This window comes from Melozone crissalis, unplaced genomic scaffold, assembly GCF_028551555.1.
Source record: "Melozone crissalis strain CALT ecotype California unplaced genomic scaffold, PUWL_Pcris_2 ptg000033l_1, whole genome shotgun sequence".
Classification (NCBI taxonomy): domain Eukaryota; kingdom Metazoa; phylum Chordata; class Aves; order Passeriformes; family Passerellidae; genus Melozone; species Melozone crissalis.
Window position 1 is genome coordinate 12,211,403 of NW_026535811.1, and position 15,295 is coordinate 12,226,697.

At 40.1% G+C, this 15,295-nt stretch overlaps 1 protein-coding gene across 5 annotated transcripts in view; it reads left to right on the plus strand.

Annotated features, from left to right (window-relative positions):
* BICD1 (BICD cargo adaptor 1) overlaps nucleotides 1–15,295 on the plus strand; it is a 167,841-nt gene that overhangs the window by 132,584 nt on the left and 19,962 nt on the right. For 3 of the 5 annotated variants that reach the window (XM_054281837.1, XM_054281839.1, XM_054281838.1), the window contains exons 6-7: nucleotides 5,524–5,675; nucleotides 11,868–12,075. In XM_054281837.1, the coding sequence (XP_054137812.1) occupies nucleotides 5,524–5,675; nucleotides 11,868–12,075 (360 nt within the window). Of the gene's footprint in view, nucleotides 1–5,523; nucleotides 5,676–11,867; nucleotides 12,186–13,156; nucleotides 13,355–15,295 lie in introns of all 5 variants that reach the window. The other 2 variants (XM_054281842.1, XM_054281841.1) reach the window with 2 other exon arrangements.

Sequence of the window (15,295 nt, forward strand, 5' to 3'; positions counted from 1 at the left end):
ACTTACAAGCTTTCACAGGGGTACTTTGGAGGAGAGGTTTTACTCACAGGTTATTTAGCCTCTCACTCACTCACAGCAAGGACACACCATCCTTCCCTCCCCTCCCAGTCTCTTCTTTAAACACTTCAGTTCTGCTTTTCTCAGCACCCACCATTCACTCATCAGAGGTGTAGGCAGGGACCATCAGAGGTGTAAGCAGGGACCAGCCCAGGCATGTTGCTGGTGTTATCACAAACTGTTGGTTGCAAAACAAAAAAGAACGTCCCTGAAGAAGCTCTCAGTGGTATGCTCTTCTATTCCTATTCCTATGCTCTTCTATTTTCCTATTTAGGAAAATAAAAATCTTCAAGGAATTATTTTGAGCTTTTTTTTTCAAATCTTAAGAGGAATTCATCCAACCACTTTATTTTTGATGTTTCACCAATGAAAAGAAGCCAGAAATTATAGTACTTGATAATAAATGTCACAAGAAATCCATCTTATTGCTATGTTTTTCAAGAGTACTGTCAATTTTCTTTGTGTAGTATATCTACCAAGCCCTTGGCATCCATTAGATTCCAGGTTTGAAAACACTGTAAAAAAATCTAAATTTAAACATGCAAATAGTTTTATTTACTTTGATGCATCTCCTTTTGCCCAGAATTAAATCTGAATGCAAAAGGCTGCAGTGGCAGTGGTTTCGTTCTAGGTTGCCTGGCACTTTCCCCATCTGAAAACAGTGCAGGGATCACCACATGGGGGCTTGAATCCTGGTTAACAGCTTGGCACTCTGTTAGCTGTTGACAATGACGGGATTTCAGTGTTAAAATTCCCAATAGTCAACTATTCTGAAGTTACAATTTCAAGTTTAATTGATTGGTGTATCTGTAACTGCATAGAGTACTGGGGATTTTTAAATTGCAGCAATATTTCAACATATATTGAGTCTTTTGTAGCATTTCCCTCTCTCCCTGATACAACACATGTTAAATATTAAGTCAAGTAATTAAATACCATCTCTAGCTAAGCAATAATAGCTCTAAGCAATTATATGTAGATTTTCCATGTAATTAAAATATAATTTAGATGGAATTGATGTATGTGGGTATACATTCTGTGATTCCAAATTAAAGATTTTTCCCATTAGCGTAGAGCTATCATTTATTTTTTGCTGCTACCAGAAGATCTATCTCAGTCTCTCTCTTTTATTGGTGTCAGAAATAATGCGTTATCCTAAGGCATGCTCACTGAAATGGAAAAGATAGATTTGCTGACTAAGGAGCTGCTATTAACTAATCTTTTATTTATTAGATAGCAGCATAGATATTGGTAACTGTACAACTGGGTACAGAAACTTGCAATACTTGTCCATGCAAGCCTGATATCAGCTTCCTCAAACTTTCAAGCTAAAAGACAATAATGTAAAGAGAAGGAGAAAGTTAATGTTGGAGAGGGGAAGAGTTGTTCATTAGGTGCCAGCCTCAAGTGGTGGGTGTATCCTAGAACCCAAATTCATGTTTTGATTCATGTTCAAAAAAACAGGAGTTAAGATTTATTCTTTTGAGGTCCTCCCCTTCAAAAGAAAGTTTCTAAGCAAAGACTGGGGATTCTTTTCCCTTCCTTAGGTCTGATCTTTTGGACTGTACTTAAGTGAAAAATCATCCTTAACTAGGGAAGCACAGATGGTATGTAGTGTTGGTCAGTAGTATTTGCATATAAGCATTTTTATTTTATTAATAAATATTATTTATAAGTATTATTTTATTTTCACAAAGCTCTTGCAGGAAAAAGAGAGCAAGATTTGGTGTAAGAAAATGCAAACTTAAGTCCATGAAAATGGATTATTAAATCAATAGCTCAAGAAAGCAAGGCACATAGATCTTGCTGGCTTGCTTGCTTACCTTGTCCTGATTTATGTATCCATTTGTTCATAGCCCAAATTACTGTGTCTGCACCTGATTGGTGGAATAAACATTAACAAGTAGCATAAATGGGAAAGTAAAATCAAATTAATGATGCAGTAATTTTTAGGACTGGTTCAATAATGGGTTTGATTTTGATTTCTAATCAGAAAGTAAAGCTGCCTATGAGGGAAATTTAATACCCTGAAGTTCTGATGGAAAGCTGATTAGTTGTTTTCGTAGGTAAATAGTTCAATGAGGCAGAATGGAGTCAGCAAGACCTTCATGTCTGCATTAGCTATTAACTGTGGTGTCTGCAGCTTCCATAACTGCAATACCCATGAAAGTCTTTCAGAAAAAATACCTTGATAACCCCAGATATACAGAATTTTATCTATAAACTAATGCTGATACTATATGGACAGAACACAGTAGAATTTCTCCAGTGAAAGAGAGGCTTGATGAAAAGTCAAGGTACAACTTCTGCTCTAAAAATATGGGCTAGTTTTCTGCTTTTTGTGACATAAAAATCCTACCAGTGTAGGATTATTTAGTATTTATTAACAATTATTTTAAATGGTATGCTTCTCACACTGCTGATAAAAAGTAAATGAGATACAAAGCTGTCTTAGAAAATGAGATTCGTTCACAGATTTCAGGATGAAGATGACAACCTTTGGGCTGAGTTTGGGCAAACATCAAGGATATTTGGATGTAAGGATACAGAGGAAGGTGGAAAAGGACCCTCTTAGTTGTGCCAGTGCTTGAGATCCTGGGCTCAGGTGTGTACTGACCTCAGCCAATTCACCTCCAGGGCTGGGCTTTGGGGCTGGGTAGGGAGCTGAGCTCCTCGTGTCCCCAGCTCTCTTTTCCTCACTGATATTTCACTCCCTGCTGGAGTCCAGGCCTTGGAGCTCTCGGCTCTCTCCTGGCGTTGCTGTCAATTCCAGGTGACTTCTTCTCCACAGTAAATGCACAGTGAGCCATCAATCTCAATCCCAGGTCTGCAGGTGCCTGGCTGGGAGCCTGGGTGCTTTGCTTGCCCAGTTCCTCAGCATGACTGGTCTGACAAGACAGTGTCATGAGCACCTCTGATGTCTTATTGGATTATTTACTTCACTGAAGAATAGTCATGCTTTTTTTTTCTTTGTTTTAATCTTTTTTCTTGTGCTTGCCATCTATTTGTGTGTTGCGAGATTGCATTTTATGTGGAAAAAAATTCTCTGATTTTTCTGATTCAATTTTTTTTCTTTACCTGCAACTTTAAAAAAATGCCAGGTCCTGCCATCTGCTTTCTTGTGGCACCCACTACTTGGAGATGAAGGCTTTTATTTGTCCCATCCTTCCTTTCAGAGAATGCTCTGTATACACTATTCTAGATTACCAAAATCTAGATTATCCTATGGAACTGGCACCAGACATCACCAGACATACATGGCTCAGTGGGTACAATTTTGGTGTCCCTGTTAGTTTGGCAGTGTGACAGTCCAGCTGAGGTGACCAGACACTGTAAGTGTCTCTGATAGATGGCGGCTGAGTTCGTCTTCTATCCCCTGTCTCACTCTCCATTACATATTCAGGCTTCAGGGTCTTCTCAGGATTCAGGCAAGTTTCCTGTCTCTTCAGGCTCCCCAAATTTCCAAGAGAAGCTTCCTCAGTTTGTGCTCCCCTCCTTTCTTTTGCTACTAAACCCACCTTTTTTTAGTTTTATTTGCTTCTCTAGCAGAGCCCTTGTGCCCATTTGTTCTTCACGTAGGAGATTTTCAGGAGGGAGATCCTCAGCAGCTTGGCTGGTGCATGGAGAAACATCAAGTATTTCCCATAGGATTTGAAGCTTAGGCTTTGTTTTCTCTATGTTGCTTCATAGGAAACTTTAATAGGAAGAAAAAAATGTTTGAAGATTTGACTCAGTCCTTCCTTCTTCCGTTACTTTTATTCACCAAGCAAACTATATTTTCATCCTCTAGTGTTGCACATCCATTAACTTACCCTGACATCCAAACTAAATCATGGGGAGCATGGTCTGTCTGATCATTGTGCACAGTTTCAGTGATGTGTAAATTACTGTAATGTATGAGTGCACATTTTGGTCACAGCTGAAAACTGACAAAAAGCTGATTATTTCTGCTTTATCCTGCCAAGACATAGGCTGGTGTCCACCATCCTACACTGCACCAAAGCATATATCAGCAAGTTGAAAGAAGCAGAATTGATTTAAATAGATCCCTAAGTGGTTGATAATTTTAACATGTATTGCTGATGATTTCAAATCTAGATTGGAAAAACACATCTATTTAAAATGATAGGTGGTTGCTAGTGGCCTTTAAGAATCTGTTCTCTTAATGTAAATTGATGTGAAACTAAGAAAATATTATTGGTGAGTAATGCAATTAAAAATTAATTATTTTAACATTGTTATTTAACAAGACACAAGTGAATAAAGTTGTAATTTATAGGAGATTCTAATGTGCCCTTTTGTTAAGAGACATCGTTAGTGAGAAATGTATTGAGTTTTGGAAAACTGGGTTTGAAATAGGTTTCCAGCTGGTTGGTCATTACCATCTTTTGTCCTGTTCCCTTGCTAGTTGTTCCAACCTAATGTTCTTCTAACCTTCTCTCCCCTGGTGGTGGCTCAAGAGCCCATAAGATCAACAGATGAAATTGATTTCCTGTGAGAATTGCTGCAACTTATTATGCACTAAATGAAGTGCAAAAAATAATCATATCACCCTCTAAATAAATGTAAAAGGAAGCAAATTTTTCTTCATTTCATTCAAAGGCAATATTTTTAAATGTCTCAAGCAGCAGCAGGTATAAAAGCCTCTATAAAACTATGTATTTTGAATAACTTCAAAATTATATTAAATTAATAAGTAATGCAGAATGTTCAAGTCTTGCAGATATAAGACAAATGTAACTATTAAAAACAGTGCAGTAGTAAATTAAAGGAATTTAATGGATGAAATTGAAAACAGAAAGAAGGGAGCAGCAAAAATTTAGGAATGGGACAAATACAAGGCTTTGCTTTCCTGTTAAATGAAAGCAGTAATTTACACTTTTTTATTATATATATATTTTTTTTAGTGGTTAAAACTGCTGAAATAATGCCGGTTTGCACAGCAGTGAACATTGCCAGTTTTCAGGCATAAATCAAGCTGCCAGGTCCTGGCCATCCCTGTGCCCAAGGAAAGCCTCAGCCAGCAGGAGGCTTGAGGCCAAACACGGTGATTCACAACTTGGCTGCAGAGGCTGAGCCTCATGTGCTCTGTCTCCTGTTTGCAAAGTGCCAGGGGACACACTTGGGTGTTTATTGCAGCTCAAACAAGGTGGCAGCAGCTCCTGCAGTAACTTTACTCCCTTGCCTGAGCCCTCCACATACAGCTGCACAGTTTTGCAGAGATACTTGAGGTGCTGAGTTGTTGCCAGTTGCCATTGAAATGGGCTTTGTCCTTTCAGCTGCTTTCTCCTTTTCCTGCTTTCATGGAGTGCAACTTGAAGAAGTTAAAGTGTGCAGTCCAGTGAAGATCAGGTTTAATTTCTTTTACTGTGTGAATGAAGGACATCAAACCCAAAACCAGGCATGGGATTTTAGCTGTTCTCAGATCTTTGTCTCATAAGCACCTATCCTTGTTTTTGTTTTCAGACAGCTGAAGTGGCACTGGCCAATTTGAAGAACAAATATGAAAATGAAAAAGCAATGGTGACTGAGACCATGACCAAGCTACGGAACGAACTAAAGGCTCTGAAGGAAGATGCAGCAACCTTCTCATCCTTGAGAGCAATGTTTGCAACCAGGTAAGGAAAAGGTGTCACCACCTGGCTCAGCACTGCAAACATGTGTGTGCTAAGTGAGAACACGCTTAGCTGTGTGTGTTGGGCACTTAATGGATAGAGAAATTATTTTCTGCATGGTCAGGGGTTTCTTGGATGAAGGTGAATGAGTCCTAGAATGCACACTGTGCAGAACTTGCAGGCTTTCAAGTGCTGCTGAGACGTGTGTCTTGGAAAATAAAGCTGAAGAATAGCAGTGTCAATACAACCTTGAGTAAAGTGTTATAAATGGCAGCTACAGAATATTTGCATTTATAGGTTTTTTTAAAGTGGAAATCAAATAGAGGATTTATGTGGCTGATTTTCCCATTCAGAAGTACGCAGTGATTCTGTCATGTAAAGCTATCGTATGGTTAATGATGATCTTCAGAACCCCACATTTTTATTACAGTGAGATTTATTACTTACCAGTAGTAAAATCTATTTAATCAACCAACCTATGCTATAATCCAGTGCTAATAATTGTAAGGCTACTGTAATTTCCCACTCCAGCATAAATTCTTATTTTCTTCCACTGTGATATTCAATTTATTATCTTCTCCTTCACAGGATAAAAGCTTCACTTATCTTCTGTAACACAGTTCCTGCTGGCAGGACACTAATTAATCAACTTTCATCTTTCCTTCTCTCATATCTTCTTCAGAAGACCTTTTGGTTTTACACAGAATCACAGAATCAACTAGGTTGGAAAATACTTCTGAGATTGAGTCCAGCCTATGACCCAACAGCACTTGTGATCCAGACCATGGCACTGAGTCATGTCCAGGCTTTCCTTAAACACCCCCAGGGATGTGATTCCACCACCTCCCTGGGCAGTTCACGCCAATGTCTGATAGTCCTTTTTGTGAAGAAATTATTCCTAATGACCACCTAGACCTCCCCTGGCACAGCTTAAAGCCTGTGTCTTTTCATCTTAGCCACTTTTTAAAAGGTTACCTAAAAATCTCTTTTTTTTTTTTTTTTAAGCTCCAGCTTTTTCATCAATAAATTCTTATTTTGGAAATACTCAAAGACTTTTTTCCCCCCTCTTCTGGTCAAACACAGTACAGATCTCTTGTGTGTGCTTTAGTCCATAAATGATAAGACGTCTTTGTGCCTTCTGCCAACATCTCTTCAGTGCTGCTGGCAGTGACATCTCACCACTTTAGCCTTCTAAGGTGCTTTTTTGCTTAGTGACAGTGGCAGCAGCAGCTGGGAGAAGTGGGAAGGAAGGAGAAAAGGGGCATTTATATGTCATGACATTGGTGCTGTGTACAAGTTCATCATAGGTCCTTCATCAGAGGAGCGCGTGTAGCGACATAATGGAAACGAAGACCCAGCTCAGCAGGTGGTGTGAACCAAGGTAGCCTGATTGATTTCATTGGCATCTAAAGGCTTTCTTCCACAAAGGAGAGTTGTGTGTGTGTGTTGGAAATGCATGTGCTGACCTTTCTGTGCAAGCTCCTTGCTCTAGGAGATGCAGGAATGTTCTCACTCTGGAAGAGCTTATGGGAAGGCAGGTAACTCCGGAGCAGAGGAGTGGCATTGTGAGCATAAAGCAAAACAAGGGTCTTGAATGGGCCATAAATCATCAACACATGCGGTAAAAGTAGTTTGCAAAGCTTTAGAGGGAATGTTAGATTGTTGGTGTACTGAATGCTCCTTACTCAATTAGGGCATCCTGAGTGCAGATCTCAGTTGGGTTCAAGACACATCCTGGAGCTGATGGGAGGCAGCAGCATCCCCTCCATGAGAATTAGCCTTCAGCGATGCCACTCATCCAGGTGTCTTTTCTAGATGCTTTGTGTGTAGGATGTAAAGAAACTTCTGTTCCTCTTCTATGAGCTATAAAAGGAGTCTGTGTGACCTGCTGAGTTACACATTTTTAGTTTAAAAAAATTTCTAATGTTAGTAGTCATAAATCCCACCCCAAGAATTTACTGCTGTTAGTAAACTCCATGTAGTAGTGATTAAACACTCAATGTATGGCCCATGGGACATGTCCCTGCCCTTGACATCCTAAGTTTTTGCCCAGTATTCTCTGAGCACAGTTATAAAAAATGATTCACTACAAGGTCTTCCACATCATTATACTCCTATAGATTTTTCTGTTGTAAAATATTCATTTTTCTTCCCTAGCATGGAGTTTAATGGCCTTTATAATTAAATCAATCTTCCTAAATGGTCAAATCATTGACTCATTCCAAATAGTCCATTTGGAAGAGCATTTGTTTAAATGACAGAGAGTTGATATATTCTGCAAGTCTTTTGAAGAGGAGAAATCTGTTTGAAAATACAAGGCTGTAAGATTTTTGTGCAGTAACATTAGATGCAGTAGCCACCCTCAGCATAAAAAAGCAATTGTTTAGTCTTTAGTTGAATAAAACAGTGGTTTCCATGGTTATAGTGCATCACATGGTACTTACTCCTGAATTTGTACCATAGGGAGATCGTCCTTCTGATAGCAGAATTGTGTTATAGATCTGAAAATGGTTGCTTATACTGTTTGATAGAACAATATCCTTTCTCTTTCCATAAAGCATCACTTTGGCCCCCAAGTGGATGTTCATCTGGTGCTGTATGGAACTATGTGTTTCCTTCCTCAAATACACTGGATAAAGGTCATAGCACATGTCCTAAGGAGAGCACAGCACTTCTGTTTCTGGTCTGAACAGCAAAGTTGACACTTTCCTCCAAAGCCCCCCTGTGCAGAAAGCAGGAGCCTTCTTTTTCTGTGTTTTTCCTGACACTTGTTCATCCTTCACTCCTTAAGCTCTTTTTGCAGTTCTTTGTCTCAAAAGTCCTTCTGCCCTGCTTGTCCCTCTACTTTTGCCCTTTTTCCTTCTGGAGCAGCTTATTTGACCCAAAAATCTCTGACATTCTGATATCTACAGCTTCCTCCTTCCCCTTTCATTAGCCTTGTGATTCCTTTTCTGGGATTTATGTGCTTCAGACCTGTCAAGAATATTTCCTGGAACACCTCTCTTAGATGTGTAACAGGAGAGAGCAGGAAATATTGCCATAGTCCTGACACTGCATGCATGGATTTTATTCTTTATCCATCAAAATATTTTCTTACAATAATTTTAAAAGAAAAATGTGTGCTGAACAGACTGAGTAGGAAGATTGAACAGATCCTGGAGCTGAGAAAACATTTTTGAACAGAAGAGAATTATGATTATCTAGTTAGAGCAGGGACCTGTCACTGTCAGTGTCACTGGGTTTTAGCTCAAGCTCTGCTATGATTTATGTTACCTAAATTACACATAAGCCTGATTTGGTATTAGGTTTATGTTCCTAGACGAGAGGGATAGATGGAACCAGAAATCCCTTAAAATCCTATATAAGCTTCTTGGATCAGTTCATAAAAAAAAGTGGGCTTATGTGTCTGCTTGCATTCTGAGATGAGAGGAATGAAAAATAGGTGAAACCTTGACTTTTGCTCTAAGTACACCAGCAGACTGCAAGAAAACAGTGCTGCTTATTTAATAGTGGCTTGCAGCTTACAACCTGTCCTGGGGCAAGAGGGAAATTGGGGAAGAGTTCTGGCTCAGGAGGACATAACCTGACTTTTGCTATCACTATTTGAACTCTCCTGAAACACTCATTCAAAGCTCTGGAGTATCCTGCAGCCCTGCAATGGTCTCTGCCATGCCAGAAGTCATCTTTCCTAGGAGCTCTCTACCTTTCTCTCCTAGGAGATCTTTAACCCTTCTCTTCCTTCTGTGAGACTTGATGAATGTTTATCAAATGTGTGGGTGAAAGGCAATATAGATGTGTGCAATGCTTTTTTATTTTTTAATTGGAAACACTTTTCCTTTTATCCCACACTTGCACATAGCTGGGAGTATCTCAGTGAAGGGAAATGCTATGGCTGCAGGCAGTTCTTACTTCCCGCTACACAGAGTAACCTTCTCTGCTGCAAAATTCCAGGAGATCTGAGGCTGTTAATTCAGCAGTTTCTAAAGTTAATTGAGGCCTTTACTTGTATGATTTAGGTTTAACCTTTCTTTTAAACTTTCTCAAAAAAAAAAAAAGAAAAGAAAAAAGCAGGCTTGCTTTTACAGGGACACTTCTAGGAAGGACATGAGGACATGTAATTAATCAGAACAGCTGGAAAATGTATTCATGAGATTAGTGTTGTCTCAACAACAGCTAATAGCATCTAGTATATGCAGATTTCTCAAGAGAGCTTGATACAGTTTATAGCAAGTTCATCTAAGACTGCATTAGTAATATCCACCTTCATGGCACATGTTTCTTATCTGTTCAGTTGGGCTGTTTACAAATCAGATGTACAAATACCAAAAACACCTTCTAATGCCTGAGAAAAATCAAACTTTTTCCAAAATCAAAATTGATGTATTGGCATATTAATGGAAGGCAATTCATTCTTCTAGTGGCAGTGTGCCACAGGAGTTGCTGCAGGTGTTGCAGCCAAAATTTTTCAACAGGAAACATATTTGGAAACAAATGAGGTCACTTGGACAAAGAGGAAAGCAGGAGACAATAAAAGACAAGGACACAAGACCCATCTGGTTACAAGAATGAGGCTTTAAAACTCTGATAACGTAGACATTAAAGTAAATTAATTTGAAATAGGAATTGCTATAATATTCAGAATGCCGATTTCATGTCTGTCAAGGAAACTGACTTAAGCATCAACATGCATCTCACAGCCTGGAGCAGAAATAGGTGTGCATATTGGCTTTCAGCCAACTGGCATTTCATAAGTACCTCTTTTCCTCAAGGCTTGGGTAGCAGGATTCATGCTTATTAAGGTCCTGTAGAAGAAAGATAATACTGAAACTGTAGCTGAAGCTGTATCTGACACAGTAATTTTGCTTACAGTGCCTGAATTGTTCAAAGGGGAAGTGCAATATATATGTAAGTATTTGTGTGTGGAGAATAACTAACTACACATTTTCAAGTATACGTTGGTTCTGTTTCCCAAGGGCAAGATTAAAATTTCAGAGAAATTACGTTCATCCCTCAGTTTACAATAATTCAAGGGTTTATTGCATCACCCATTTTGATAAGGAAGACTAAAATAGTTTTCTATGCTTGCTTTCTGTAAGTGATACTGATAAAATTACATCCTCATCCATTACACAATTGCAATTACACAGCAAAGCTACTTAGATTCACCCAGATCTTGTGGGAAGGAGATCTGATGAAAGCTGCATCATTCAACATGAAAAGTTCTTGGGTGTTTTTACAAATGTCTGATGGCCAGGCAGTACTGCTGTCTGTGAAGCATCTCAGTGCTGGGATACATTTATTTTTATTGCTCTTGGTTCTTACTGATTAGATGGTCTATTGCTATGAAACTGAAGCTAATTCATTTCAAAAAGCATTTAAGACAATTTTGAAATGCCTTGCTTTTCCTTTTAACTTTGGGAAGTTTCGCTAGAAGCAGAAATAAATTGAACTTGGTCTTAAATCGAACAAAATCGTAAGAAAGGTGGTTTCAGTTCTCAGAGATCTAAAGCAAATGAAAAGATAATTTTTCATGTGGGTAAAAAAGGCTGAGGATTAAAAAGGAGTAGTGATGAACGCACCTCCAAGAAATTCAACAGTAAATGTGAAATATCTTCCAGGTTTGGGGTTTCCTAATAGTATCCTTTTAATCAATGGTAACTAATGGTAGTCTTGGTAGTAAGTGATTAACAAGGGTAAATAATGGAAGCTTTCTCATTTCACAAAATCTGGTGTGTCAAGTGTTCAAACTACTTGCACTCTTTTTTGTAATACTCTCTTGAAATGGATATGACTGCCTGTGGAAAATAGTATTTTCTAATTGGTAGCATTATTATCCATGGTTACTTACTGGTAGAAGCAGCACCCAAAATTGTTATTTGTGGTCTGAACTGGAAATAATCCCATATCTCCCCTCCAATTGCATCTGAAGCATGTTGCATTGTCATAGACTATGTTGATATAGGCACAGGTTGTCTGGCTGAATGGGAAGTTCCATTCTTGCTGAATGGAACATTCAGATCCAAGTCCAAATTGATTCAGAGGGGAACAGAAGAATTCAGGCTTCCAGCTGCCACGATTAGGGGCAGCAAAAGCTGGGATCTGAGTCTGGCTCTGTAACAGAAGCCCGGGAATGTGCTCACTGGTAGGGTCAGTTCTTGGGCTGCTTCCCCAGATCTCTGCCCTGTTTTTCTGCAGGTGTGATGAGTACGTCACACAGCTGGATGAGATGCAGAGGCAGCTGGCGGCTGCAGAGGATGAGAAGAAGACCCTGAACTCTCTGCTGCGCATGGCTATCCAGCAAAAGCTTGCCCTGACCCAGCGCCTGGAGGATTTAGAGTTCGACCACGAGCAGTCGCGGCGCAGCAAAGGCAAGCTGGGAAAGAGCAAGATCGGCAGCCCTAAAGTAAGTGAGGAGGCATCAGCCACCGTGCCAAGCATAGACACTTTCCTCCTGCATAGTCAGGGCCCACAGCAACCAAACTTACTGGTCAGCAGTGGCACTCAGAGGAAAAGGTATGCATGCAGTGATCTTTACAGTACAGTGCAGTAGCCAGACTTGCATTAAAGTCGTTCACTGAATTATAAACATAATGATTCCTTTCTTTATTTTTATTTTTTTCTTTCTGTCCTTTGACTGGGGAGAAGGAGGCGGGGAGGATATGAGTATGAAATTCAAAGCCTGGCAACATGTGGTTCTGATCCACCTACTCACTGTTATTTCCTCCTTCTGAATGCAGTGTTTTGAACTATATTCTGTCAGTGTCTCGGTGCATCTTGTATGTCTTTAATATTAAGTGTGAATGTATTTTCTTTAACAAGTTTTCTTTAAGTTTTCCCTGTGGTTTTCCGTAATGAGCATCTGAAATAAAAGAAGGATTGTGCTCTATGAGCATTTTAGTGCTTAACATGAAAGAAGCTGCATTTCTTTGTTAAGCTCTGGTGCTCACTTGTTCTTTATCAGTGTGAAAAGAATATGGATGTGTTCACTCAGATCAATTTTTCTACGTGGGTGCAAGAAACCTTTTGAAGGGGATGGCTGCCATTCATAACCTAATGCAAATATTTTTCTCTTCAAGCAGTGAGCTTGTGTCTTGTGCCTGCCCCTGCCAAAACGCTCTAGGTGTGGGCATCTCCATGGTTTTGAAGATGAAGGGGACTCTGTTAGAAATGTCCTAGATAATCATCCCCTTTTCTTGTATGCTCTAATCACAATGCAAAACCAAGAGAACAATCAGGAAACCTTGTACAAGGTGACTTGAGGATGCTGAGATACAACCCAGCCTCATGTCCTCCTTCCTTAAGGTGAAGGAGGATTTCCAATGCAGGCAAGGTGTCCTGCTCTGGAAATGACATGGGGTGTCAACGATAGTTGATTTTTACCTGTTGAGCAAGTTAAGATGATATTGTCATTCATGAGGCTTTGAAAGGTAATTAAAGTAAAACTCTTTTGTTTCCATATGTATTTTTCTTGGATCTCCTGCAAGACTATTCTCACCTTCCCTTTGTGATCAGAGCCATCCCAGGACTTCAGGGACCTACCTCCAGAAATTAATAAGAGCCCCCCCTCATCCCGCCTCCACAGAATCATATCTTCTGAGGGGCCCCCCTTCCATGAGTGAATTCATCCATGGGCACCGTCTCAGCAAGGAAAAAAGGTTAACCGTGGCCATACCAGGTAAACATTTTTTCCTTGGGTGCATGTGGTGCTGAGTGGTTAGCAGAGCAGAGGGGACCCTCCCAGCACTGCAGATGTAATTTAATTTGGGCACCTTGTTGAAAAGCAAAATGTCTCCTCCTGTGTCACGGGTGGCAGGAGATGACGTTGTGCCGGCAGCGGCCCAAACTGGTTTCAGATGCAGTGTGGAAAGTCCTGCTGTGGTATAGTGGGTGCAGTCCCACTGGCATCCACAGAGGCTGCACCCCTGTGCCTGGGTGGAGCTTAGCCTGCTGGTGGCATTGGTAGTTCCCCCTGGAAGACACAAATCCCACTGGACAGAGGAGTCAGATGTGTGAGGACCAGCGAGGGAGCAGCTGGCAGTGTGCAGGAGTCTCCACAGCACCCCTCTTCTCAGCCTGGAGCACCCAGTCAGGTTTTTCCAAAGGGTGGTGTTCAACTCACAGAAGGCTTATTTTATACAAATTGAGTCATGAAATTAATCTGTGCAGGAAGGTTTTGCTCTTAATTTCCTGCCAAAACGTAGCATCTGCTTCGAATGAGGCACAGAGAGAAAATGCAAACTGGGATGACATTTCAAAGGTGTGATAGCTTTCTCTCTTTTCTCTCTCCTGAGAGAACAGCTAATAATTTCTTATCTTCTACACCCGAGCAGGACCTTTAGCCTTTAACTGGGCACAGTCTTGTCTGGTGGTAATTTTGTTAATTCTTTGTCTTGAAATATGTTATACACAAAAAGCATAAGTAGAAAATATGAAAGCTAAAACCCATAAAAGTAGTTCTGCTCGAGTAAATTTTATTCTGGGAAGCTGAGCAGTACCCTGTAGTAGGTTATATTTCTTACTTAATGCCGTCAGTGTCAGAACTGCCTTTGAGTAGTGCCATGCAAGTAACATGTACTCAGAGGACAAGTGTAAAACTGCAGAGAGTCTAAACAAGACATTCTCCTAGGGTGTGTTGCAGTAGATAAATCAAAGAGCTGTCTTCTGAGAAGAAAATTGAGTGGGGGGAAAGGAGCATCTGATATCTCATGGAACATCTCAGATGTGTGGACCACAGATTGAGAAATGCTGACACACTCTTTTTGTCCAGTAACAGAGACCAAAGGATGAAGCAGCCTGAATGGTAGAATTGTCCAGAAAGTTCTTTATCTGGAGTCTTACCTGTCACTTTAGGTACATCTCTGCATATTTAAGGTGTAAGGGTCTTGAGACAGGTCACTGATTTATGTTACAATTGTCCTTATGAATCTGCAACAATCTCAGCTTTGTGAATGCATTTGTCAGAATTTTATGCCATCACATGCTTTAATCTCAGCCTGTGAGACTGACAGGTCCAAACCTGAGATTTTTCTGAGCATTCAGATTCCAGTGTTGGCAGAACAGGGTTAGTTCAGGATTAAGCAGGGAATTATTCATCATTGTTTTTACCAGTTTCTGGAAGATTCCTTACTGTTGTTAACAGATGAAAGGAATGATGCACCAAGTAGGATTTTTTCGCCATCTGTCTAATTATCTGTTTCGTGAAAGTAAGGAACAGTGAAGAATGTTATTATGCTGCTTTTATTAGGAATGTTTAAAAGCCTTGTCTCACAAAGAGCTTCTGTTCTTAGACGATTTTTGCAGTCAAGCAAGACAGCAAAAAGTGTAGCAGCCCACACCCGTTTCTTCATCAGAGAGGGTGCAAAAAAGTAGCATGCAAAGTCAAACGCTGTGAAGCAAAGTCTAGCTTGGTTTGAGGCTGAGTCCCCAGGAGCAGAGTGAGAATTAATCAAACTTACATTAAACAAACACGTTTTGGTTTTGTTCTTTTAAATTTGTGAATTATTTCCTTCAGAAGAATTTTTCACCCGTGTGCTGTGAGAGCTTCCCTGTCCTTTCATGAGCTCCCAGGGATGTGGGGACTGAGAGGCTTTAACTGGCCTCCTGTTTGGTTGGAGATGGAGGCC